Source organism: Vicia villosa, unplaced genomic scaffold (genome assembly GCF_029867415.1).
Source record: "Vicia villosa cultivar HV-30 ecotype Madison, WI unplaced genomic scaffold, Vvil1.0 ctg.002799F_1_1, whole genome shotgun sequence".
Classification (NCBI taxonomy): domain Eukaryota; kingdom Viridiplantae; phylum Streptophyta; class Magnoliopsida; order Fabales; family Fabaceae; genus Vicia; species Vicia villosa.
In genome coordinates, this window is record NW_026706034.1 from 165,965 (window position 1) to 190,451 (window position 24,487).

General features: G+C 40.2%; 1 protein-coding gene across 1 annotated transcript; it reads left to right on the top strand.

The window, feature by feature from the left end:
* The first annotated feature begins 8,510 nt into the window (after positions 1 to 8,510).
* Positions 8,511 to 10,340, top strand: LOC131639824 (uncharacterized). The gene is made up of 3 exons (XM_058910271.1): positions 8,511 to 9,134; positions 9,453 to 9,950; positions 9,999 to 10,340. The coding sequence occupies exons 1-3, from the start codon at positions 8,511 to 8,513 to the stop codon at positions 10,338 to 10,340; spliced, it is 1,464 nt and encodes a 487-aa protein (XP_058766254.1).
* The last annotated feature ends 14,147 nt before the right edge of the window (positions 10,341 to 24,487 follow it).

The following is a 24,487-nucleotide window of genomic DNA, read 5'->3' on the forward strand; positions in this document are numbered from 1 at the left end:
GTCACCGTTAGATGCGATGATCAATAGATTTGATCAGTATAGCTAACGGATTAAGGGGCATTGCTGGTTACTCAGATCGATAGATTGATCGTCGCGGGCAGCAAATTGAATGTGTTTTAATTATATATTTTTATCTCTCGTCTAATGCGACCAATAGCTTTGGTCGGGTCGAGGAGAGAATTGTTCAAGAATTAATGTTTCGCCAAATATGTAATGGGATCGGGCAAACCCTCATAGTACATACCTTTCTAGGGTTTTTATTGTGATTTTAACCATTTAAATTATTTAAAACTAATTAAATCAATTAAGTCGAATAATCGACATAATCGAATAATCGGGGAAAAGTCTTAAATCCTAGTATTAGATAATCCTAATTATTTATGCTAATCCTAATTTTATAAATCAGTTAATTAAACTACATAATATATAATCATCATTTAAACTTAACTAATTAAATAAATCAATAAACATCAGAAGGCACCTGGGCAACAATCCTGTGTGGCAGTTTGGAAAGGTTCATGGTGGAATCTCAGCTCTTGGGACGCTGGATCTTGCTTGATACACATCTGATGGTGGAGAATTGATGGTGCATGGTGAGCGTATGAAGATGCGTGGCATCAGATCTGCAGGCAACTTGAAACATATAAGTTATCAAAATAACTTGTTGCATGTGGGGTTCGAACCCCCGTCCTTTGCTTCACCAGTAAAAGCCCTTGCCAAACGAGCCATGTTTCTATGCTGTAAATAACATACACGAATGTAATATTATAAAAACACGAGAATCATGTGAAATCCAATGGACAAAAACGTGCGCTTCTTGTCTTTATCTTCTTCGTGAATTTCAAAAGGGGTTTCGACCCAATCCCCGGCGGCGATACTGGTGTGATACGAGTTTGCACGATGGGGCATCGGACAAGATCACTGCAGAAATAAAGATCTCGTCGGAGACCGCTGCTGACCGATCACGGTGGCTGTAGTTGGATCCGCCGCGATTCTGGTGGGGAGTTCCACGGTGGTGTTGTTGTAGATCGTGAAGATGTGTTGAAGATTCAAACCATGGACGAATCGGTTTCTTCCTGCTCTTATATCCTTTTCGATCGGGAAAGGTTTGTTGCCGTGGTTGAGGACGATGTTGATTCGCGGCTGGAGCAGGGATCATCGACGTTGATCATTGATTCTCCGGAGGCGGTAGTGGGTCTGAACGTGGCCGCGGAGCTGCCGTTTGCGGAGCTGTGCGAAGGAGCACTGCTGTTGCTGTATTGGTGTTCGTCGAGGGTGCGTGTGTGAGGCTTGCTCCTCCATTCACCTTCTTGTTTTTTCTTACACAAAACAACAACACAACAATCTTTCCATATTTTGTTTCGAATCAGTGAGCTTCTCAAAATAAATGAGAGCGACGTATGTATATGCACTATGTATGAATGAGGTATGTTAGTTGAATGATGCATGATCGTTAGCTATGTTAGTTGAAGTATGTTAGTAAATTTTGAAAAAGAAAAATAAAACCTTTGTTGATGATGTTTTAGAGAATATCACTGCCGAGGGACTCACGTGATAAACCCAATTGAAGAAACCTTTGAAAATCCTTGTGTGCCTGGAAAAGCTCCTAGAAAGGATGGAATACGTCTTGAAGAAGACTTGCTGGAAAGGTTCCTGAAAAGGACTGCACCAATAGGATCATTTGCGAGGGTTATCGCAAACTCATCTGCACCATTTGGATCATTTGCCCCGGTTCGGACAAATTTCACCTGCACCATTAAGATCATTTGCGAGGTTTATCGCAAACTCCCCTGCACCAATAGGATCATTTGCCCTGGTTCGGACAAATCTCACCCGCACCATTTGGATCATTTGCCCTGGTTCGGGCAAATTTCACCTGCACCATTAGGATCATTTGCGAGGGTTATCGCAAACTCCCCTGCACCAATAGGATCATTTGCCCTGGTTCGGACAAATCTCACCCGCACCATTTGGATCATTTGCCCTGGTTCGGAAAAATTTCACCTAATCCATTTGGATCATTTGCCCTAGTTCGGACAAATTTCACCTACACCATTTGGATCATTTGCCCTAATTCAGACAAATTTCACCTGCACCATTTGGATCATCTGCCCTTGTTCGGACAAATTTCACCTGCACCATTTGGATCATCTGCCCTTGTTCGGACAAATTTCACCTGCACCATTTGGATCATTTGCCCTAGTTCGGACAAATTTCACCTGCACCATTTGGATCATTTGCCCTGGTTCGGACAAATTTCACCTACACCATTAGGAGTCACTTGCCCTTGTTCGGACAAGTTTACCTGTATCAAAGGAATTGCCTGCCATGGTTCTGACAAGCGTACCCGCATGAAAAAGATTCACCTGTTTGGAGACTCACGACTCGAGGGTCGGAGAAAATAGCATGTCAAATATTCACGACTCGAGGGTCGGAAAGGAAACGATATGTGTAGATGTTGTTGATTGGCTATAATTTTTGGTAAAACTAATTGTGGTTCTATCCTGTCAAAACTAGTGTCATGACATGCTTTCTGTTGTTGCGAAGTTCTTCCTTATGCAGGCCTTTACCTGATGTCACGGCCGATGTCATGACATTCGCAGCTGTTCGTTATTTTCTATTTCTACTTATGATTATATGATCTGATAAGATCTTATGCGCTATATTTGGTAATGATGGATTCTGATCTGTTTCAAGGACGTCTTGGATAATTATTATTATCAGTTCCTTGTTTTATGAAGAGTGGTTTTTTATTAGGGAAAAAACTATTTTTGTGGATCCAAGGCCCAGTTGCTGTATTGTATGAAGGCTATATATTCCACGCAGGTGCTGCAGTTGCCGTTAGGGTTTTTGGTTAAGAAACTGTTAAGAGTTCTTTGTGGTTAAGTTTCTCGTTGTAGCTTTCTTGTAAGCCAAACAATCACCATGATGATTGTCTTGGTCTAGGTGTTTTGTTTTGAGTTGTAAGAAGTACTCAAAGCTTTTAAGCAAGAGTATTATTGTACTTGATCAAAGCTTTTAAGCAAGATCAAGTTGTGTCCTTGAAGAGTGTCTTCTTTTGTTTGTCATTGGTTAGTTTTTAATCACTGCTGTGATTGAGGGGGAGTGAGTAGGATCTCTGGTCTAAGTGGTTTAGATTGAAGTTGCATTGGGTAGATATTAAGTGAAAGACGTAATCTTGGCTTGTATTACCTTGAATTGATATTACTTATAGTGGACTTCCTCCCTGGCTTGGTAGCCCCCAGATGTAGGTGTGTTTGCACCGAACTGGGTTAACAACTTTCCTGTGTTGTTTTCTGTTTAATCTTTGTTCATTTGTTTACAAACATTCAGATAGTAATGTCGTGACATCTTGTTAGACATCACGTATCTGAGTCCAGAATTTCAATTGGCATCAGAGCAGGCACCCTGCCTGTTTTTACTGGGTGAGATCTAGGGACAGTATTTTCTGGTATTATGGACAAAGAAGGTGGTGGATATGGGATTAGACCACCCATTCTGGATGGCTCTAATTATGATTATTGGAAACCTCGCATGGTGGCTTTTCTGAAATCCGTGGATAGTAAAGCATGGAGAGCTGTGAACAAAGGATGGGAACATCCTGTTATTACTGAAAAAGATGGCAAGAAAACTCTTAAACCAGAGGAAGAATGGGACAAAGATGAAGAGGCATTGGCGCTTGGCAACTCTAAAGTCTTAAATGCTTTATTCAATGGAATTGACAAGAATATATTCAGACTGGTACACCAGTGTGAACTAGCCAAAGATGTCTGGGATACCCTCAAGACTACTCATGAGGGCACCTCCAAAGTGAAGATGTCAAGACTTCAACTGCTAACTACGAAGTTTGAAAATCTAAGGATGAGAGATGATGAAAGTATTAAGGATTTTCATATGAATATACTTGATATTGCTAATACCTCAGGAGCCTTGGGAGAGAAGATGTCTGATGAAAAGCTGGTGAGAAAAATTCTTAGATCCCTACCTAAGAGATTTGACATGAAGGTGACAGCTATAGAAGAGGCACAGGACATCAGCAAAATGAAGGTAGAAGAGTTAATTGGATCTCTTCAAACCTTTGAGATGGGAATCAGTGAAAATTCTGAAAAGAAGAACAAAAGCATAGCCTTTGTGTCCAACTCTCAAGAGGAAGTGGAGGAAAGTAGAGAAGAGAATCTATCTGAATCTATAGCTATGCTTGGCAAACAATTCAACAAGATTATGAGAAGAATGGATCAGAAGCCAAGACCTAATGTCAAGAACATCTCATCTGACATCAGTAGATCTTATGACTCTGGCAAAAGAGCTAAACCAGAAGAAAAATACAATCACAGTAAAGGGATTCAATGTCATGGATGTGAAGGGTATGGACATATTAGAGCTGAATGTCCTACTTATCTCAAGAAACAAAAGAAAGGATTGTCAGTTTCCTGGTCTGATGAAGATTCTGAGAGTGATTTTGAAGACGAATCAGCCAAACATGTCACAGCCCTTACTGGGGTTTGCAATTCTGATGAAGATTCTAGTGAAGATGAGCTATCCTTTGAAGAGCTGGCAACCTCCTACAGAAAGCTCTGTATCAGAAGTGCTGAAGTGTGTCAACAAGGTGAAAAGCAGAAGAAATACATAGCTCAGTTGGAGGCTGATAACAAAGGGCTTAATGAAACTATATCTGAACTGAATAGTGAAATTACCATGTTACAATCCAAACTTGATCAGATGTCAAAATCAGTAAAAATGCTGAACAGTGGCACGGATATGTTGGAGGAGATTTTGCAGGTTGGAAAAAATTCAGGAGATATGTCTGGTATAGGTTTTGTTGGTGCAAAGAAATATTTCCAAGATAGTAGCAGAACTAAACCTGAAGCTGAGATGTTGAAACCGATGTCAAAACATGTGACTCAACATCACGAGAAAAGTGAAATGAAGAGAAAGTTTCAAAGATGGAGATGTCATTACTGTGGAAGATTTGGACACATTAAGCCTTTTTGCTTCAGATTATATGGATACCCAGATCAAGCTCCTTACTACAAACCTAAGCAGATCATGCACATCCAGAAGCAACAATGGAAACCTAAAAATATGGCTTTAATAGCCCATACATCTCTTAGAGTTTCAGCCAAAGAAGACTGGTATTTTGATAGTGGATGTTCCAGACACATGACTGGACTCAAAAATCTGCTTGTTGATATCAAGAGTCATTCTACTAGTTATGTAACCTTTGGGGATGGAGCTAAAGGAGAAATCAAAGGAGTTGGAAAATTAGACTGTTCAGGAGTGCCAAATTTAGAAGGTGTTTTGTTGGTCAAAGGTCTGACTGCTAATCTCATAAGCATCAGTCAACTCTGTGACCAAGGATACCAAGTCAACTTCACCAAAGCTGAGTGTGTGGTTACTAATGAAGAAAAGGAAGTAGTAATGAGGGGTGTCAGATCCAAAGATAACTGCTACTTGTGGGTATCTCATGAATCCATCTATTCTACTGTATGCTCTAAGGAAGAAGAAGCAAAGTTGTGGCACCAAAAACTTGGTCACCTTCATCTAAGGGGTATGAAAAGGATTATCTCTCTGGAAGCTGTGAGAGGAATCCCTAAGCTACAAATTGATGAAGGAAGAATATGTGGTGAATGTCAGGTAGGAAAACAAACCAGGATGTCGCATCCAAAGGTTACACATCTGACTACTTCCAGAGTTCTTGAACTGCTACATATGGACTTGATGGGACCAATGCAAATAGAAAGTCTTGGAGGAAAGAAATATGCTTATGTGGTTGTGGATGACTACTCCAGATACACTTGGGTAAACTTCATCAGAGAAAAGTCAGATGTGTTTGATGTTTTCAAGGACCTATGTCAAAGAATTCAAAGAGAAAAAGAAAATGGTGTTGTAAGAATTAGAAGTGATCATGGAAAGGAATTTGAGAATCAAAAATTTGCTGATTTCTGCTCCTCTGAAGGAATACATCATGAATTCTCTTCCCCTATTACTCCACAACAAAATGGGGTTGTTGAAAGAAAGAATAGAACTATTCAAGAATCAGCCAGAGCAATGATCCATGCTAAGAATCTTCCTATCTACTTCTGGGCTGAAGCCATGAATACTGCTTGTTATGTCCATAATAGAGTTACATTAAGAAAAGGAACCTCTACCACCCTATATGAGATCTGGAAGGGAAGAAAGCCCACTGTCAAATACTTCCATGTGTTTGGTAGTAGATGCTACATTCTTGCTGATAGAGATCACAGAAGGAAGATGGATCCCAAGAGTGATGAAGGAATCTTTCTGGGCTACTCTACAAACAGTAGAGCCTATCGAGTGTTCAACTCAAGAACCAGAATAATAATGGAGTCCATAAATGTTGTGGTTGATGATGCCCACAACAAGCAGATGTCACAGAAGATGTCGGAACATTCTGGGATATTACAGCTGAAGGATCTACAAGAGAAGATGATTGCAGTCCTACTATCACAGAATCTGAGACTGAACCTCCTAACAAGAGTCCATCTATAAGAGTTCAGAAAAATCATCCTAAAGAACTTATTATAGGAGATCCCAACAGTGGAATCACTACAAGGTCAAGAGAAGTAGTTTCAAACTCTTGTTTTGTATCAAAAATTGAACCTAAAAATGTCAAGGAAGCATTAACAGATGAGTTCTGGATTAATGCCATGCAGGAAGAACTGGGCCAGTTTGAAAGGAATGAAGTATGGGAGCTGGTTCCAAGACCAAAACATTCTAATGTCATTGGAACAAAATGGGTCTACAAGAATAAGTCAGATGAACTGGGAACTATAATCAGAAATAAAGCAAGGTTAGTTGCTCAAGGATACACTCAAGTTGAGGGAGTTGACTTTGATGAAACTTTTGCTCCTGTTGCCAGACTTGAGTCAATCAGGCTATTGTTAGGGGTTGCATGCATTCTGAAATTCAAACTATATCAGATGGATGTGAAGAGTGCTTTCTTGAATGGATATTTGAATGAGGAAGTCTATGTAGAACAACCTAAAGGTTTTGCAGATCCAAACCATCCTGATCATGTGTACAAATTAAGAAAAGCTCTTTATGGTCTGAAACAAGCCCCTAGAGCTTGGTATGAGAGACTAACTGAGTTTCTTACTAGCAATGGATACAGGAAAGGAGGGATAGATAAAACTCTCTTTGTTAAAGATGAAGGAGGAAAGATTCTGATAGCTCAAATCTATGTGGATGATATTGTTTTTGGTGGGATGTCAGACAAGATGACTAAACATTTTGTTGAGCAGATGCAATCTGAATTTGAAATGAGTCTAGTTGGAGAATTAACTTACTTTCTTGGACTGCAAGTCAAACAGATGGAAGACTCAATCTTTCTCTCTCAGAGCAAGTATGCTAGAAATATTGTCAAAAAGTTTGGAATGGAAAATGCTACTCACAAAAGGACACCAGCACCTACTCATTTGAAACTGTCCAAAGATGAAAAGGGAACTAGTGTTGATCAAAGTCTATACAGAAGCATGATAGGAAGTCTGTTGTACCTTACAGCCAGTAGACCTGATATTGCCTTTGCTGTTGGGGTGTGTGCTAGGTATCAAGCAGATCCTAAGATCAGCCATATCAACCAAGTCAAGAGGATCCTAAAATATGTGAATGGTACTTGTGAATATGGAATGCTCTACTCTCATGGGTGTGAACCTATTCTCACTGGGTATTGTGATGCAGATTGGGCTGGAAGTGCTGATGACAGAAAAAGTACTTCAGGTGGATGTTTCTTCTTGGGTAATAATCTTATTTCATGGTTTAGCAAGAAACAAAATTGTGTGTCCTTGTCCACTTCAGAGGCAGAATACATTGCAGCAGGAAGTAGTTGCTCTCAGCTTGTTTGGATGAAACAAATGTTAACAGAATACAATGTCACACAAGATGTCATGACATTATATTGTGACAACTTAAGTGCCATTAACATTTCAAAGAATCCCATTCAGCATAGCAGGACCAAGCACATTGATATTAGACATCACTACATTAGAGATCTTGTTGAAGATAAAATAATTGCCTTGGAACATGTTGCTACAAACCTTCAATTGGCTGACATTTTCACAAAAGCCTTGGATGCAAATCAATTTGAAAATCTAAGAAGCAAACTAGGCATTTGTCTTTGTGAAGGATTATAGCAATTAATTGGGTGTGGGGCCAGCAATATTTCTCTCTCCAAATCTTTGATATCATTACACATTAAAGTGTATTTCCCCCCCCCCCCTTTACAAGTTACCCAAACGGTTTCCATTCCTCCAAAACCTCTCCTCCACACTCACGCTATCTCTCTGTGTTGCTGCATTCACAATCCCTTACCCAGCTTTCCACTTTCTCTCACCATGTCTCAGAGTTCTCCCTCAAAGAAATCTTCTCCTACCTCTGAAACAGCATCAGGTTCTAGGGCACCAAATGTTGTGAGTGATCAAGATGTTGTGCTGGATGTTGTGCCATTGAACTCTGTTCCTACTACCGATACTGTTCGCAATCCACCAAGAAAGATGCATGCAAGAAAATCAACTGGGGGATCTGTTCCTGAAACCTTTTGTGTTCAAGGTAGAGAGGGTTCTGCTTATGTTCACAATGCGATCGCAGGTATTGTCACAAGAATCTTGAATGAAGGGCACAAGGTTGATGGGATATCTGTTCCTCTAGCCCAGATGTCTGCCTCTGAGAACAGCAAAGATGATCAAGATGGTCAAGATGATGCTAGCAAAGATCAGGGTGATGTTGAGACATCGGTTGATAACATTGAAGAGAAGATCCCAGGTGGCAAAGACGTTGAGACATCTGAAGCTGTTAATGTTGAAACATCTGGTACTAAAGATGCTGAAATTCCTGAGCCTGAGAAAGCTGAAGAGGTTCCTGTTGCTGTTTCTAAAGAAACCCCTAATGAAGGCCCTACTGTGCATGATGTGGTAAATCTGGATGATCTGGATGATTCTATTGACATTGCTGATGATGAACTCATCTCTAGCATCTCTCATAGAGTCAAGACTCGTAAGGGCAAACAGGCTTGTGATCAAGATTTCTCCAAACCTCAGGTTACTCCTCAAAAGAAGGTCACTATAAAGAAGGACAAGAAGGTCCTTACTGAACCTTCAACCACAGGGAGCAAGGCTACTGTAAAGAAGAGGAAGGAAAGAAGTGTTTCTGTCCCAGAAGATGATGTCTTAAGTGATGTCCCTGACATCCCATCCAAGAAGAAGATTGCTGTCACAAAGTCCTCCACAAAGGTTCGTGATGTTCCTTTGGATAACATTTACTTGCACTATGCTTCAAATGCTATCCAGTGGAAGTTTGTCTATCAAAGAAGGCTGGCTTTGGAAAGAGAATTAGCAAATGATGCTCTGGAATGTCAAGAGGTCATGAAGCTCATCAAGGCTGCAGGTTTGATTAAAACTGTTACTCATTTTTCTAAGTGTTATGAAATGCTGGTGAAGGAATTTATTGTGAATTTGTCTCAAGATTGTTGTGATGGAACAACTGATGATTTTCATAAGGTGTATGTTAGAAGAAAGTGTATAGATTTTTCCCCTGCTGTTATCAACCTATATCTAGGTAGAGATGCTGAGGCTCAACCTGAGCTTGAAGTGACTGATAATGAGGTTTGCAAGGTAATCACTGGTGGTAAGGTTAAGAAGTGGCCCATAAAGAGCAAACTGTCTGCTAGTTCTCTTAATGTCAGGTATGCATTGCTGCACAAAATTGGTGCTGCTAACTGGGTGCCTACCAATCACACTTCCACCATTGCTGTTGGCCTAGGAAGATTCATATATGCTGTGGGAACCAAGACAAAATTTGACTATGGGACCTACATATTTGATCAAACTATGAGGCATGTTGGTACCTCTGCTACCAAGCTTCCCATTGCTTTCCCATCTCTGATATGTGGAATAATCCTCAAGCAACACCCTGGAATTCTGAAAAGTAAAGATTCTGTATGTAAGAGGGAGAGTGCTTTGTCTTTTCACTACAAGCTGCTGTAGAGGTCTGATGACAAGACATCTGCTGGGACATCACAACCCAGCAAATCTGTGAACAAAGCTCTTCTTATTGCTGAGCTAAAAGAGACTTGTCAAGAGTTGGACAACAGGAAGCTGAAACTTGAAAATCTCATCCACAGTCTTGAGCAGTCTACAGATGATGATCTTGCTGGTGAAAAGGGTGGTGACAATATGGATGAAGACAAAAAGGCTGAGGAAGAAGCTGAGGATGCTGAGGCTGAGGGTGCTGAGAGTGGGAGTAGTGATGCTGAATGGACTAGTAGCTCAAGTGATGACAATCCTGGTGGCTCTAGTGATGAAGACAGTGATGGGTCTGATGATTAGCTCTGCTGAGCTGAATATGTTTTGGCTCCTTTTGTGGCTAAAAAGGGGGAGTAATTGGTAGTGGTAGTGGTTGTTTTGTTGTAATGGTTGTTTTGTTATTTTGGTGATCTTTTGGTTTTTCTTGGACATGGTTGTTCTGTGGTTTTCCTTATTTTGGGTTTTCTCTGGTTCTCCCTAACAATGACAAGTGGTTTCTGTGGTTTCTGTAACAATTGATTAAGTAGTTGTTTTCTGGTTTTCTGGTGATTAATCAAGATGCTGTTGTTGCTTACAAAATTTATTTTTCTGTTACAGAATTTATTTTTCTGTTGTTGGCTGCTGTGTATGCTCTGATATCTGTTTTACATCTATTAGTGTTTTAGCCAAAAATTTTCCAAAGGGGGAGTTTGTAGATGTTGTTGATTGGCTATAATTTTTGGTAAAACTAATTGTGGTTCTATCCTGTCAAAACTAGTGTCATGACATGCTTTCTGTTGTTGCAAAGTTCTTCCTTATGCAGGCCTTTACCTGATGTCAAGGCCGATGTCATGACATTCGCAGCTGTTCGTTATTTTCTATTTCTACTTATGATTATATGATCTGATAAGATCTTATGCGCTATATTTGGTAATGATGGATTCTGATCTGTTTCAAGGATGTCTTGGATGATTATTATTATCAGTTCCTTGTTTTATGAAGAGTGGTTTTTTATTAGGGCAAAAACTATTTTTGTGGATCCAAGGCCCAGTTGCTGTATTGTATGAAGGCTATATATTCCACGCAGGTGCTGCAGTTGCCGTTAGGGTTTTTGGTTAAGAAACTGTTAAGAGTTCTTTGTGGTTAAGTTTCTCGTTGTAGCTTTCTTGTAAGCCAAACAATCACCATGATGATTGTCTTGGTCTAGGTGTTTTGTTTTGAGTTGTAAGAAGTACTCAAAGCTTTTAAGCAAGAGTATTATTGTACTTGATCAAAGCTTTTAAGCAAGATCAAGTTGTGTCCTTGAAGAGTGTCTTCTTTTGTTTGTCATTGGTTAGTTTTTAATCACTGCTGTGATTGAGGGGGAGTGAGTAGGATCTCTGGTCTAAGTGGTTTAGATTGAAGTTGCATTGGGTAGATATTAAGTGAAAGACGTAATCTTGGCTTGTATTACCTTGAATTGATATTACTTATAGTGGACTTCCTCCCTGGCTTGGTAGCCCCCAGATGTAGGTGTGTTTGCACCGAACTGGGTTAACAACTTTCCTGTGTTATTTTCTGTTTAATCTTTGTTCATTTGTTTACAAACATTCAGATAGTAATGTCGTGACATCCTGTTAGACATCACGTATCTGAGTCAAGAATTTCAATATGTTTAGAAACTCGCGACTCGAGGTTCGGACATTCACGACTCGAGGCTCGGAAAACACCTCAATCACAACCCGAGGGTTGGAAACTTACGACACTTGGGTCGGAAAACAAACCAATCTCAACACGAGGGTTGGACACTCACGACTCGAGGGTCGGAAAACACACCTATCACAACACGAGGGTTGGAAACTGGGCTTTTGTAGTATGTAAATTCACTAGATGATATGCGTATGTTAATGCGTATGCATGTATGTTGATGCTAATGTTGATGTCAACCCCAAGATTTTATCTCCTTATTGAACCTCTTTAAACCATATTTGCTCCTACACCACGGCTATGCTTATGCCGGCTTGTTAATGTGGATAATGCTTATGCTCAAGCGTATGTTGGTTGATGTAATGAGTGGAACGAAGCAACGTCTTCTATAAGACTACCTGAAAAGGTTTTTGGAAAGGATAATAAATGTCTTGGAAAAGACCGCCTAGAAAGGTTCGTAGAATGTCTTAAATAAGACTACCTGAAGAGGTTCCTGAAAAGGATGACAAATTGTCTTAAAGAAGACCACCTAGAAAGGTTCTTAGAATGTCTTAAAAAGACTACCTAAAAAGGTATGGTGTAATGTATCAACCAATGTATGCAATGCATGGTTTACATGTAATTGCATGATGCTCCAATGCTAGGCTGTTGATAACCAAAGCGTATATAGCTTGATAAAGTTGTAAGGTTGTTGGATGCTAGCGCGACTCCCCAATCCCCGTTTTTGAACTTTGAAGATCATAGTTTGGAGAAAGATTGGTTCGAGGTTGTAAAGTATGAGAACGCCTTTTCTTTATGATGTGCGCCTTGCCCCAGTTTGACCCTTTGAATTACTCCACACCTCTACCTTTTTGAGGTTCTCCACGCCTTTAACCTTCTCGAGGTTCTCCGTGTCTTTCACCCTTTGCAATTCGCACCTTTAACCTTTTCGAGGTTCTCCACACCTTTTGCAATTCGCAACTTGTGTAATTCTCCACTCCTTCACCCTTTTTTTTTAATTCTCCACCTTTCGAGATTCTCCACGCCTTTAACCTTTTGAGGTTCTCCGTGCCTTTAACCTTTGGAGGTTCTCCACACCTTTAACCTTTCGGGCTTCTCCACACCTTTAACCTTTGAATTGTCCACCTTATGGACTTGATATCCAATGCCCCAGTGTTTAGCGGAAAAGGATGCCCCTGATTGCCACGCCATGAAGGAAGTGCCCCAAGAAATAACCTTGTCGTATGCTTCGACGTTTAGATGGGAGGGTGTGCCCTTGATCTCCAGGATATGGAGGACTATCCATAGTGTTCTATCCTTTTGAATTTGAATTCTTCCCTTGTTTGACATGCCCCTATTTATGATTTCTTCGAGGTGTGCCCCAAGTTGATTGATCCTTAGGAGGGGTGCCCTTAGTGAATAGGGTGTTTGATTGCATGCCCCTGTGATCCTTGAAATTTTTCCCCTATTTAGGAGAAACCTCTAGATGTGGTTCCCCCCATTCCAGAGTCTTTATTAGAAATGATCACCTTTGATTAAACCAATTTCGAGATCTTCTTGATGCTAAGTGTATATTCACAGATGACGTTGTACCCTTTGAGAAGTAACTCCAATCCAATGTGTATGCAAGTTTTGAAATTGAAGTCCGTTATACTGGATGATTAGAAATGAATGCTTGAAGAAGCATAGTGGTTAGAAATGATTTTAACAAACTTAGGAGTCAGTATAACAAATCCTGCTTTATATGCTTTCGTAGTTAACCTTGCCTCAATTAGGACTTTTGAATGTTGTAGCTTGGCCTGGTTCATGTTTTAAGAAACAATGGATATAAGGCTCAAAAATTTATTTATCCCACCCCTTTCTCCTTGATGTTCTCCAGATCCTAAGAATTCTCCTAATCCAATGAATGTGCTTTGTTTGTAAGAGAATCGTTTCAGTTCTGATGTTGAGCAAAAACCTTAGTAGAGATCCAAGCACTGATGAGAAGCTTCGATGATTTAACAGTCACAAGATTATCCTTTGTATTTCGCTTTTGTTTTGTTTTTATCCCTTATTTTTGCATGAACCAATTCCTTAGAATTTGGTCCATCGGGATGCCCTAAATTTTGCCTAAGTCGTTTTATTTTCTTTCATGGAATTTTCATTTTGACTTAGCGGGCGTTTTCCTCCTTTTTTGAATGCTCCTTTTGATCTTTGGATTTTGAATATTGTGACTGCCATGACTTTGATTTGCAAGCTTCGTCTTTGATACGTCCTCGATCTTGAATGATATATTGAGGGAGAAGATGTTGTGAATGTTACCTCCATTGTTTCCTCAATCTTGGATGCATGCGAGGAAGAAGATATGCTTGAACCTTTGCTTTGCTTGATCCTTATTCTTGAACCTTTGCTTCATTGATTGATTCTCTTGCCAACCAAAATACACCATTGAATTAGTCGAAATCTACCCTGCCCCTGGTTGAAATCAAGGTTTTTTCGAAAAGTAGAAACAAACTCCAACTCTTGGCTCGAGGGGGTGACGAGGGATTAACATCCTTATATCTTCACTGTTTGGGATTTGAAACAATGCCTGTACATCGTCGGTTCGGTCTTACCTTGAAAGCATATGTTTAGCTGGACTTAGTTATTTGTATTCGTCATTCTCCCTTAAGTTTGTTAGTACTCCTAAATTTGAAATTGAAAATGGAATAGAAGTGTGCGAGTGGAAAGTCGTAGTGGTGAGCGAATGAATTGATTTCAAAACCTTCTTGGTCATCCCATTAGAATTGCTAATTCGAAGGTACAACTCTTTATCTTGAGTGACACTTAACAATCGTAGGGGTTGAAATTCTGAGCATGGTAAACACATATTGATCCTAGGGATAACCTCCTTTGTAGATCCGTTGACTTTGCTTTACTCCTTAGTTCCTAGACTTGTAGAAGTAAAGGGGTAATCTCGAATTCTCCTTGGGCACGTCAAACCGGTCGGGGATAAATTGTTAGCGGTGGGTTTTTGTCGTATCGGAACTTCATGAGTTTCCTTTGACTAAACCTCTTTTGCTTTTCCTAAGGATAGTATCTCACCATTGCAACCTTCAGGGTTTGTAGATTGATAAAGATAGCCTATGACCCTTTTGCCCCTTGGCGTGGAGTTAACATACGTCGCCTTTCCTCCATCGTAGTTATGCATTTTTGTTCAGGGTATTGCTCCAGTCGGACTGATCCTTGTCCCCAGGTTATCGTAGAGCGTCCTTGAAAGTTTGATATGTTCTAAGATGAACCCCTTTATGACTAAATACATCTTGAGTGTATCTATGAGGGAACTCTTTGTTGAACTAATCCTTGCTCAATGAAAACCTTTATTGTATTTATAATCCTGTTACGACAAGGCATGGACATGCGGCTGGCATGGTGAAAGACATCCTCTTTTTCTTAGTAAAACTAAGATCATTCTCAATAATTTATCCTCCTTTCTCCATAGTCTATGATCCTTTTTCTTTGTGAGTCTCGGGAAATCGGCTAGCACGAAACGGGTGGATGCGGGCGAAGATGAGAATGTAAATGTATGAATGCATGAAAATGCAAATGCACGCGTACGCGAGAGACTCCTTGTATTATAACTCCGTGTATGCAATGCAGACGTGTAACATATGATCCTAGGGATAGCCTTAGAGGCGACATTAGATCCTTGCGAGATAGATGTTATAACACGCCAATTGAAATCCCTTAGATTAGGGATTATGCAGAAGGTAGCGGCTGGTGACCGTTCATGACAGTCACCAAATCTCATGGCCATCGAGAGGCCGTTCGACGTGTACCAATGAAGTTGTCCTTGGTGGGAAGGTTCTCTATGCGGAACACAACCTATATAAGGACGATATCGGATGAAGTGAAATCCCTATAGGCTAGGGATAAAAAATGTATAGATGGGAATCCAGACCCTACAAGTTAGAGGGTGCGCGGAAACAAACATGGAGTGACCGTTCAGGACAGTCACTAGATCTCATAGCCATCGAGAGGCCAATCGAACGCATGCTAATGAAGTTTTTCTTCGGGGAAGGACGCTTTATTGAAGTATGATCCCTACCGACTAAGGGATACGTAGTTGTAAGCACTGGGTGACCGTTCAAGATAGTCACGGAATCGCATGGCCATCGAGAGGCCAATTGACGTATGCTAACAAAGATGTCCTTCGCATGAAGGATGCGTTTTTTAGAAATATAATCCCTACAGGCTAGGGAACGCGTAGATGTAAGCACATGGTGACTGTTCAAAGTAGTCACTGGATCGCATGGCCATCGAGAGACCAATCGACGTGCGTAAACAAAGATGTCCTTTGTGGGAAGGACACGCAGTTATAAGAGTACAAAAATATAAAAGGAAACTCCCTACAGGTGAGGGAGTGCGTAGATGCAGGCGCGGGGTAACTGTTCATGACAGTCACTAAGTCTCATGGCCGTCGGGAGGCCAATCAACATGCATAAATGTAGATGCCCTTCGTGGGAAGAACATGGTCTTGGAAATAGAGTCCCTGCAGGCCGGGGAACGCGTAGGAATACCTGCAAAATTAAAACGCAAGACATTCGCAGTATATAAATTGCAAACACACAATAAGCACATAAGCACATAAGCCCTAGGTTCATAGGTTCGACGTAACGGCTTAGGGTGCCTACCCTTCCCATTGGTATGTTCTAGAAGGTCTCATGGGGTCGTTCGTAGCCGCCGAGACTTTTTGTCTCTTTGGATTTTAGAACAACTCATTTTATCCATGAGGTTCGAATTTTAGGGGTAGGTTCCCAGAGAGATCAGCCAAATACCAAGTCCAGCCCTCAACAAGGCCAAGCCTCGTATCAGACCTTTCCAGATATTCAACCCACTCTAAGTGGAATTATAATAAGACTCGTAGGCGATGTAATTCCCCTCTGGTCTTAAATATAATTCCCACACTTAGGTTTTAACGCAATTTATATAACCCAGCAAACGCAATAGAAATAACAAATATTCAGGTAAATAAATATTTAATTAAATTGCGGTAAATAAAAGGAATTGCGGTAAATAAATGTAATGGCAAATAAATAAATAAATAAATAAAATTTAAATATTTATAAAAAAAACCTAAACCCTAAAATGGCGAATTAGCCAAACCCTAAAAATTTCGCCAAAACCTAAACCATTAACCACAAACCTAAACCCTCTCAAGCCTTAGGAGCATAATAACTCACCATTATAGTTCTCCCCAACAGAGTCGCCAGCTGTAGCAACCTGCCCTAAAATTAAGCTTTTAGAGTCGCCACCTATTCTGAAGGGCGAATAGGAAACCCTACGCAGTTTAGAGATCGGGGTAAGTTATTATAATCAGGTCGAGGGAAGGTATTAGGCACCCTCAACCCTTTCCTGTTGGCTTTGAATCTAAGGGTCAAGTTTTAATGGCTAAAAGTTAAGGTTAATAGCTAAGGAATTGAATAGGGGAAAAATTGAGATTTTAGGGAGGGGGACTCGCCTTGGTTATCCAAGTGCCTACGTATCTCCTTAGGGAGAATCAGAGTCAACGTGGTTCGGGCACAGAGTTGTACGCCTTAGAATAGAATTTGATGGTTGTTTGAAGGCTTTTTGAATGGCCTATCGTAGTTTTAGAAGTTGTGATTGGAAAGGCATTTTGAACTGCCTGATTGAAAAGGATGAAAATCCGTAGTATCGTGGTTTAGTGTGATTTAAGATTTGGGCGTACAACCCTGATTTGATATGTCACCGTTAGATGCGATGATCAATAGATTTGATCAGTATAGCTAACGGATTAAGGGGCATTGCTGGTTACTCAGATCGATAGATTGATCGTCGCGGGCAGCAAATTGAATGTGTTTTAATTATATATTTTTATCTCTCGTCTAATGCGACCAATAGCTTTGGTCGGGCCGAGGAGAGAATTGTTCAAGAATTAATGTTTCGCCAAATATGTAATGGGATCGGGCAAACCCTCATAGTACATACCTTTCTAGGGTTTTTATTGTGATTTTAACCATTTAAATTATTTAAAACTAATTAAATCAATTAAGTCGAATAATCGACATAATCGAATAATCGGGGAAAAGTCCTAAATCCTAGTATTAGCTAATCCTAATTATTTATGTTAATCCTAATTTTATAAATCAATTAATTAAATTACATAATATATAATCATCATTTAAACTTAACTAATTAAATAAATCAATAAACATTAGAAGGCACCTGGGCAGCAATCCTGTGTGGCAGTTTGGAAAGGTTCATGGTGGAATCTCAGCTCTTGGGACGCTGGATCTTGCTTGATGCACATCTGATGGTGGAGAATTGATGGTGCATGGTGAGCGTATGAAGATGCGTTGCATCAGATCTGCAGGCAACTTGAAACATATAAGTTATCAAGAATTGATGGTGCATGGTGAGCGTATGAAGATGCGTGGCATCAGATCTGCAGGCAACTTGAAACATATAAGTTATCAAAATAACTTGTTGCATGTGGGGTTCGAACCCCCGTCCTTTGCTTCACCAGTAAAAGCCCTTGCCAAACGAGCCATGTTTCTATGCTGTAAATAACATACACGAATGTAATATTATAAAAACACGAGAATCATGTGAAATCCAATGGACAAAAACGTGTGCTCCTTGTCTTCATCTTCTTCGTGAATTTCAAAAGGGGTTTCAACCCAATCCGCGGCGGCGATACTGGTGTGATACGAGTTTGCACGATGGGGCATCGGACAAGATCACTGCAGAAATAAAGATCTCGTCGGAGACCGCTGCTGACCGATCACGGTGGCTGTAGTTGGATCCGCCGCGATTCTGGTGGGGAGTTCCACGGTGGTGTTGTTGTAGATCGTGAAGATGAGTTGAAGATTCAAACCATGGGACGAATCGGTTTCTTCCTGCTCTTATATCCTTTTCGATCGGGAAAGGTTTGTTGCCGTGGTTAAGGACGATGTTGATTCGCGGCTGGAGCAGGGATCATCGGCGTTGATCATTGATTCTCCGGAGGCGGTAGTGGGTCTGAACGTGGCCGCGGAGCTGCCGTTTGCGGAGCTGTGCGAAGGAGCGTTGTTGTTGCTGTATTGGTGTTCGTCGAGGGTGCGTGCGTGAGGCTTGCTCCTCCATTCTCCTTCTTGTTTTTTCTTACACAAAATAACAACACAACAATCTTTCCATATTTTGTTTCGAATCTGTGGCTCGTCCTCGCTGTGACATTTAAATGGATGTTGGTAGTGATTATGCAGATTGTGTCTTCATGATAAAATTGTGACAGTGGTGTTAGTATTATGTATTTGGGTAGTTGATGAAGATGATGAATGGGGTTAGATTTTTGTTGGGTTTGTGTTGAAGGTGGATTTATGTGGTTGATGCAGGGTAAAGTTCATGACAATGGTTTGAGGTAGATATTATTTGAGTGTGGTTATGGTTTATGAGTTTGTGATGTATTGGTACAAAAAGTGTTAGAAAAATTAAGATGAAATATGTACAGTGGAGGAGAATGTTATGTACGTGGGATAAGAATCGTGTGAGACCTGGAAGAAGGAATTGTTGGTGTGGAAATTGGCCTCCTCCAAATAGGATTATTAGTTGTGTATTTATCATAAAAATTAGGGTAAGGAGTGGGCTTGGATCTATTATATTTTCCCTATTTTAAATTTAATAAAACTATAAACCTAATAAATTTATAAATAAATACAACTATAAACTAAAACTAATATTAATATAAACTAAAAAAATAAAAATATAAGAAACCATATTTTTTTTTGTGGTTTTTTTTCTAAATAAATAAATGAAAAGAGGTTAGAAACAAACATTATAAAAATAAAAGAAGAAAAGTTAGAAGTGAGATTCGAACCCGGTACCTCTCGATCGCACACTCTTACCCTTAAATTCTTACCGACTGCACCATATCAATTATTCGAAAAATGACATAGACAGTTATAAGAGGGCAAATTTTGGGGTATGACACATTGCCCCCAGTGTTTATAGTAACTGTCATTCCTGGACTTGTATTGATTGGAACACAACGATGAGTATTGATCGAAGCGTTGAACATGCTTTGCATAGCTTTGCCCCAGTTGTTAGGGAAATTGAAGAAATTCGCCTCGCTAGGACCTTATGAGATGTGTACTATGGGTGAGATGCCCCTAGTACTTAGTATGATGCCCCTAATTGATCGGGAAGCAGCTTCAGACCCACTTGGGTATATGCCTCTGATTGTTTGGCATTTTTTAGAGATTCTTGGAATCTTGACCTGATTGCCCCAGATTGATTGGGCAAAACGTGTCATGCCCCTTTGTATGCGTAGAAGACATTGCTTCTTGGGGTAATCCTGTCTATCGGGATAACTTTCATTCATTAGATGTACCCTGTGCAAATTTTTTCTGATGCTAACATTTGAAATTATGTAGCAGAATATGTTTAATAATGAATTCATGAGATGCAATGCATACGTTTGTCTTGAGTTTTTGAAAAATATTAAAATAGGAGATGTAAAGGCGTGATATTTGTAAAAACATGATGTTTGTAAAAAATGACATACCAACTCAGCATTTGTGGTAAACCTTAAGGAGTCGGGATACCTTTATTGTGACAGTATGCTTTCGAACTAACCATGCTTCAGTTAGGACTTTCAAGGGTTGTAGCGTGGCTTGGTTCACGGTTTAAGAAACAAAGGATAATGGCTCAAAATTTTATTTATACCCATCCCAATCTTCGTGATGTTCTTCGATCCTATGCTCAGTTAACTTTGCGTTTCAGCTTTAATAAAGCTTGAAGTGTTTAGCATTGATATTTGATGGTGGTTGAAGCACTAGAAGTTTATTTGGACCAAGCAGCCATCCTTCTTTTTTCTTTTTCTTTTGTAGCATACATTTTTTTTGTCGAGGATTTGTACTGACCTCTTTTTTTTTTTGAATTTGTTATCCCTAACTTTTGCCTGAACTGCTTATTTTGGTGATTACAGTCAGCGGGATGTTTCGACTTTTCTATAAGTCTCCTTCGTAGGTTTTGACTTAATAGCTTTTTTCTTTTGGTTGAGATTGACTGCCTGACTTACTGGTTGCGGGACCCCATCATTATTTGTATAAACAACAACTAGTACAATTGAGTTAACTAAGTAGCTACTCTGCCCCAGGTTATGATTAAAGGTTTTAAATTGTGCAAGAAAGAAAACTTCTACTCCTTAGGCTCAAAGGGGTTGACGAGGGATTAACATCCTTATACCTCCACTGTTTAGGAATTGAAACAACGCATGTACATCGTCAACATAGTCTGCTTAAAAGCATACTGTATGAGGTTGCGGTATCATTTTCGTCATCCTCCCTTAACAGGCTTACAGCTTAGCAGGAGTTGAATAAACATAAAACATATGCAAAGTTAATACGCAATTTTAAACGAGTGATAGTGAAATAATTTATCCAAGACAAACATATGCAATGCACTGATGATGATTATTAAAACAGATAATGTCTATCATAAGTCGAATGTTTAAACAAACATAATAGAAATTTGCAAATGAAAGTAAAACTAATGATCTGAAAGTCCTTCCTTCTAGCCATCCACAGTATTAGAAGACACATTAGGAGTCTCAGGAGGATCAAATTCAATTTCCCCAGCATCGATCATATCTTGGATCTTATTCCTCAATGTTCAGCAGCTATTCGTATCGTGACCAGGACTATCAAAGTGATATGCGCACCTCACATTGGGATTATAGCTACGAGCAAAAGTGCTAGGATTCTTGGGGGGATCCTTTAAAGTGATCAACCCTGACTTCAATAGGTGTTTTAATGCTTGAGCCAGTGACATATTGATCTTTGTGAATTATCTTTTAGGCATGTCTTGCTTGTTTTGACGGCCTTTTTGAGGCGCCTGTGTGGAGATCAGGACTGCCCCAACGGATTGGTCATGGTTACTCCTTTTCTGACCATACCCTGCATTGAAATCTGACTTCTCATTGAAATGCTTCTTTGTAGCACCTGAGTATGTAGCAGCTTGAATCTTACCACTTCAAATGCCATTCTCGACACGTTCCCCAGTCAGTATAAGTTCAGTGAATCCAGAGATGAACTTCCCAGTAAATGACTATAGAAAGGACCAGTCAGTGTACTCATAAACATATCCACCAATTCTCTGTCAGCCAAAGAAGGTTTGACTCTTCCAGCTAGATCTCTCCATTTTTGATCATACTCCTTGAAACTTTCCTCGGGTCCCATAGACATGCTTTGTAGTTGCATGCGAGTTGGTGCGAGGTCAGCATTATATTGATATTGCTGGTAAAAGGCAACAACCAAATCTTCCCATGTACGGATGTTAGTACTTTCCAGTTGATAGTACCATTCGAGTTGAGTTCCAGATAAGCTCTTTTGGAAGAAATGGATCCATAGTTTCTTATTGGTAGTATGAGGTTGAATCTTCCTCACATAAGACCTCAAGTGAAGCTTAGGACAAGAGACTCCATCGTATTTTGCAAAAGTTGGAATCTTGAATTTCGGAGGGATGACAACTCCAGAGACGAGTCCTAGTTCCTCAAAATCCAGCCCAGGTACCTTCTTGATCTCCATGGCTTTCATACGTTCTTCAAGCAGCTTGTATTTGTCGTCTGGATTTTCATCCTCATGGTAATGGTCCTCTTCTTCTTCAGCGGGCTTGGCAGAATCGTGATTACTTTTTGCATCAGTTTTGATACTAGCTTCATCATCTTGCTCATCTTCGTCACTGTCTTCAGAGGCTTCAGCATCCCTGAGTTGCAGGATTGGTCTAAGTCTTTTCCCTAGAGTCTTCTTGCCTTTCTTCTTCTTTTTCTTGGTAAGGAATGCTTTCAGTTCATCTTGCCCCTTGGATAAGTTCAGGATCAGATCTTGAAACTGGGCATTCTGAGCTTGAAGGTCCTTGACTGATTGTTCGAGATTCATGATGCTGAAATAAACAGCGAGGAGGTGAGAAACCTGCGGTAGAAACCTGTGATGCGATGTTATGAATGCAAATGCAATGTTTTCAAGGATCTTTAGGAATTTAGTTAGCAACTTTAGAAAATGATTTGGTCGCATCTTTGTTTGAAGAACTCTGATTCTTGGATGTTCTTCCATGGGAATCAAGCTCACCATATCGAGTGGGTCATCGCCTCTGATTCGGGAACTTCTGAATTTGAAGGTACATGGCTAGAGGAAAATAAATCCTCTTGCCCCTTGATAGGTACAGCGTCTCTGAATTGGAAGGTATGTGGCGAGAGGAAAGTAAATCCCCTTGCCCCTTGATAGGAATTCAGTCCTTGATAAGAGCACCTGAAATTGTGCGCCCTAAATTCCTAAGATCCTTGAAAGGGTTAGTTAAATCATGTTATGCTTATGATGTCATGATGTCATGATGTTATGCAATGCATCAGGCAAAGCATAAGATAGTAAGGACGAGTGAGTCCCACAAGAAAAACCTGCAAGAAAACCAAAGGGTTAGTAGCAAGCACAGACAAGTCACACAAGTGTCCTTAGGTTTAAAGGCTTGCGTGAAGTTCGTAGGTAAGTACCCTCCCCACTGAAGTTAAGTTGGTTCAACCTGTCCTAGAATAGTAACCGGGTTCTATAGTGCTCATATCCCAGATCTTTCTCGCGGGCATTGTCTCAACATGGCACTCGATCGGCCAGCCAAAAGCATCCCTAGAGTCCAATCTCAATGAGTGTAGCATCGAGTATCAACCGGCTTCATTCAGGAATCCAAAGCCAGCTATCTCGCTACTTCCTATAGGCCAAAGTCAAGTTCAACTAGGGTTCTAAGGGCGAATTAGTGCTTATGACACCACACGGTAGCCAAATGTCTCCTCGATCATATTCAAGGGCCATCAGGACAAACCAAAGCGCCGCACTAACGGTGGCCACCAGTTCAACCATAACGATACATGTCGTACAACCTCCCTGGTCTCATGCCACATACCTAAGGTACACTAGATCCGGGTGTAGGATCTTTCACACAGCGGAATACCCAAAACAGCCTTTAAAGACAAAGCAAACAGGTCAAACAAATTTAAAGTGATCCTAGCTCTAAGGTAACCCCTCTTTTATTCGAAAGCGTCCCCAGCAGAGTCGCCAGTTCTGTACTACGGTGAACTGACTTTATTTGAAAATATTGCGGATAGCAAGAGTCGCCATCGACTTTTATTTTATCCAATTGGAAAGGCTAAAAGAACAGGAAAGACCTTTGAAAGATTTTGGGTTCGGGGGGTAAGTTATACAAAGGGAAGGTGTAAGGCACCCTTTGTATCCATGGTCATCCATGGGCTCTTAATTGCTTAGCTCACTTTGAAAATGTTTGAATTGTTTGAAAAGATTTTGAATAAGAAAAGATTCGTTAAAGACTTTAGCTTGTAAATAAGCGTAGCCTTGTTTTGAAAGTAGTTGAAAAATGAGTGGGAAAAGTATTTTTGATCTGAATTTGAAAAGAGTAAGCAATTAGTAGCAACTACCCTAAGTTTGAGAAAATCGTTCTTTTAGCTTTTCGGGCGAAAGGGTCTATCCATACCATGAGAGGGTAGGAAGCCTTTCAATTGGATGTTTGAAGGGTCATCGAGTTATCATTCGCCATAAGACTGTCCCTTGCCATAAAGAGGGCAGGTAGTCTAAGGGAAGGATATAATAGTCATTTAATATCTTTAGGCATCATGCGAGGATACCTTAGCAATTGGGACAATCATCTTTATAAGGCAGCTTCGAGGGAGTTTCAATAACTTTGAAGGCAACATTGCTTTAGGTATCCTCGGAATCGAGGGACTTTGACTATTTAGTATGTTTATAGGCAACAAGGCAACAATATAAGGCAACAATAAGGCAACAAGA

Bases quoted from the DNA above. Each gene is read 5' to 3' on its own strand.
- LOC131639824 (XM_058910271.1), top strand. From the start codon at position 8,511: ATGCATGCAAGAAAATCAACTGGGGGATCTGTTCCTGAAACCTTTTGT. The intron at 9,135-9,452 runs GTAAAGAAGAGG...ATGCTGGTGAAG, and splicing joins CCACAGGGAGCAAGGCTACT to GAATTTATTGTGAATTTGTC. The intron at 9,951-9,998 runs GTATGTAAGAGG...AAGCTGCTGTAG, and splicing joins TTCTGAAAAGTAAAGATTCT to AGGTCTGATGACAAGACATC.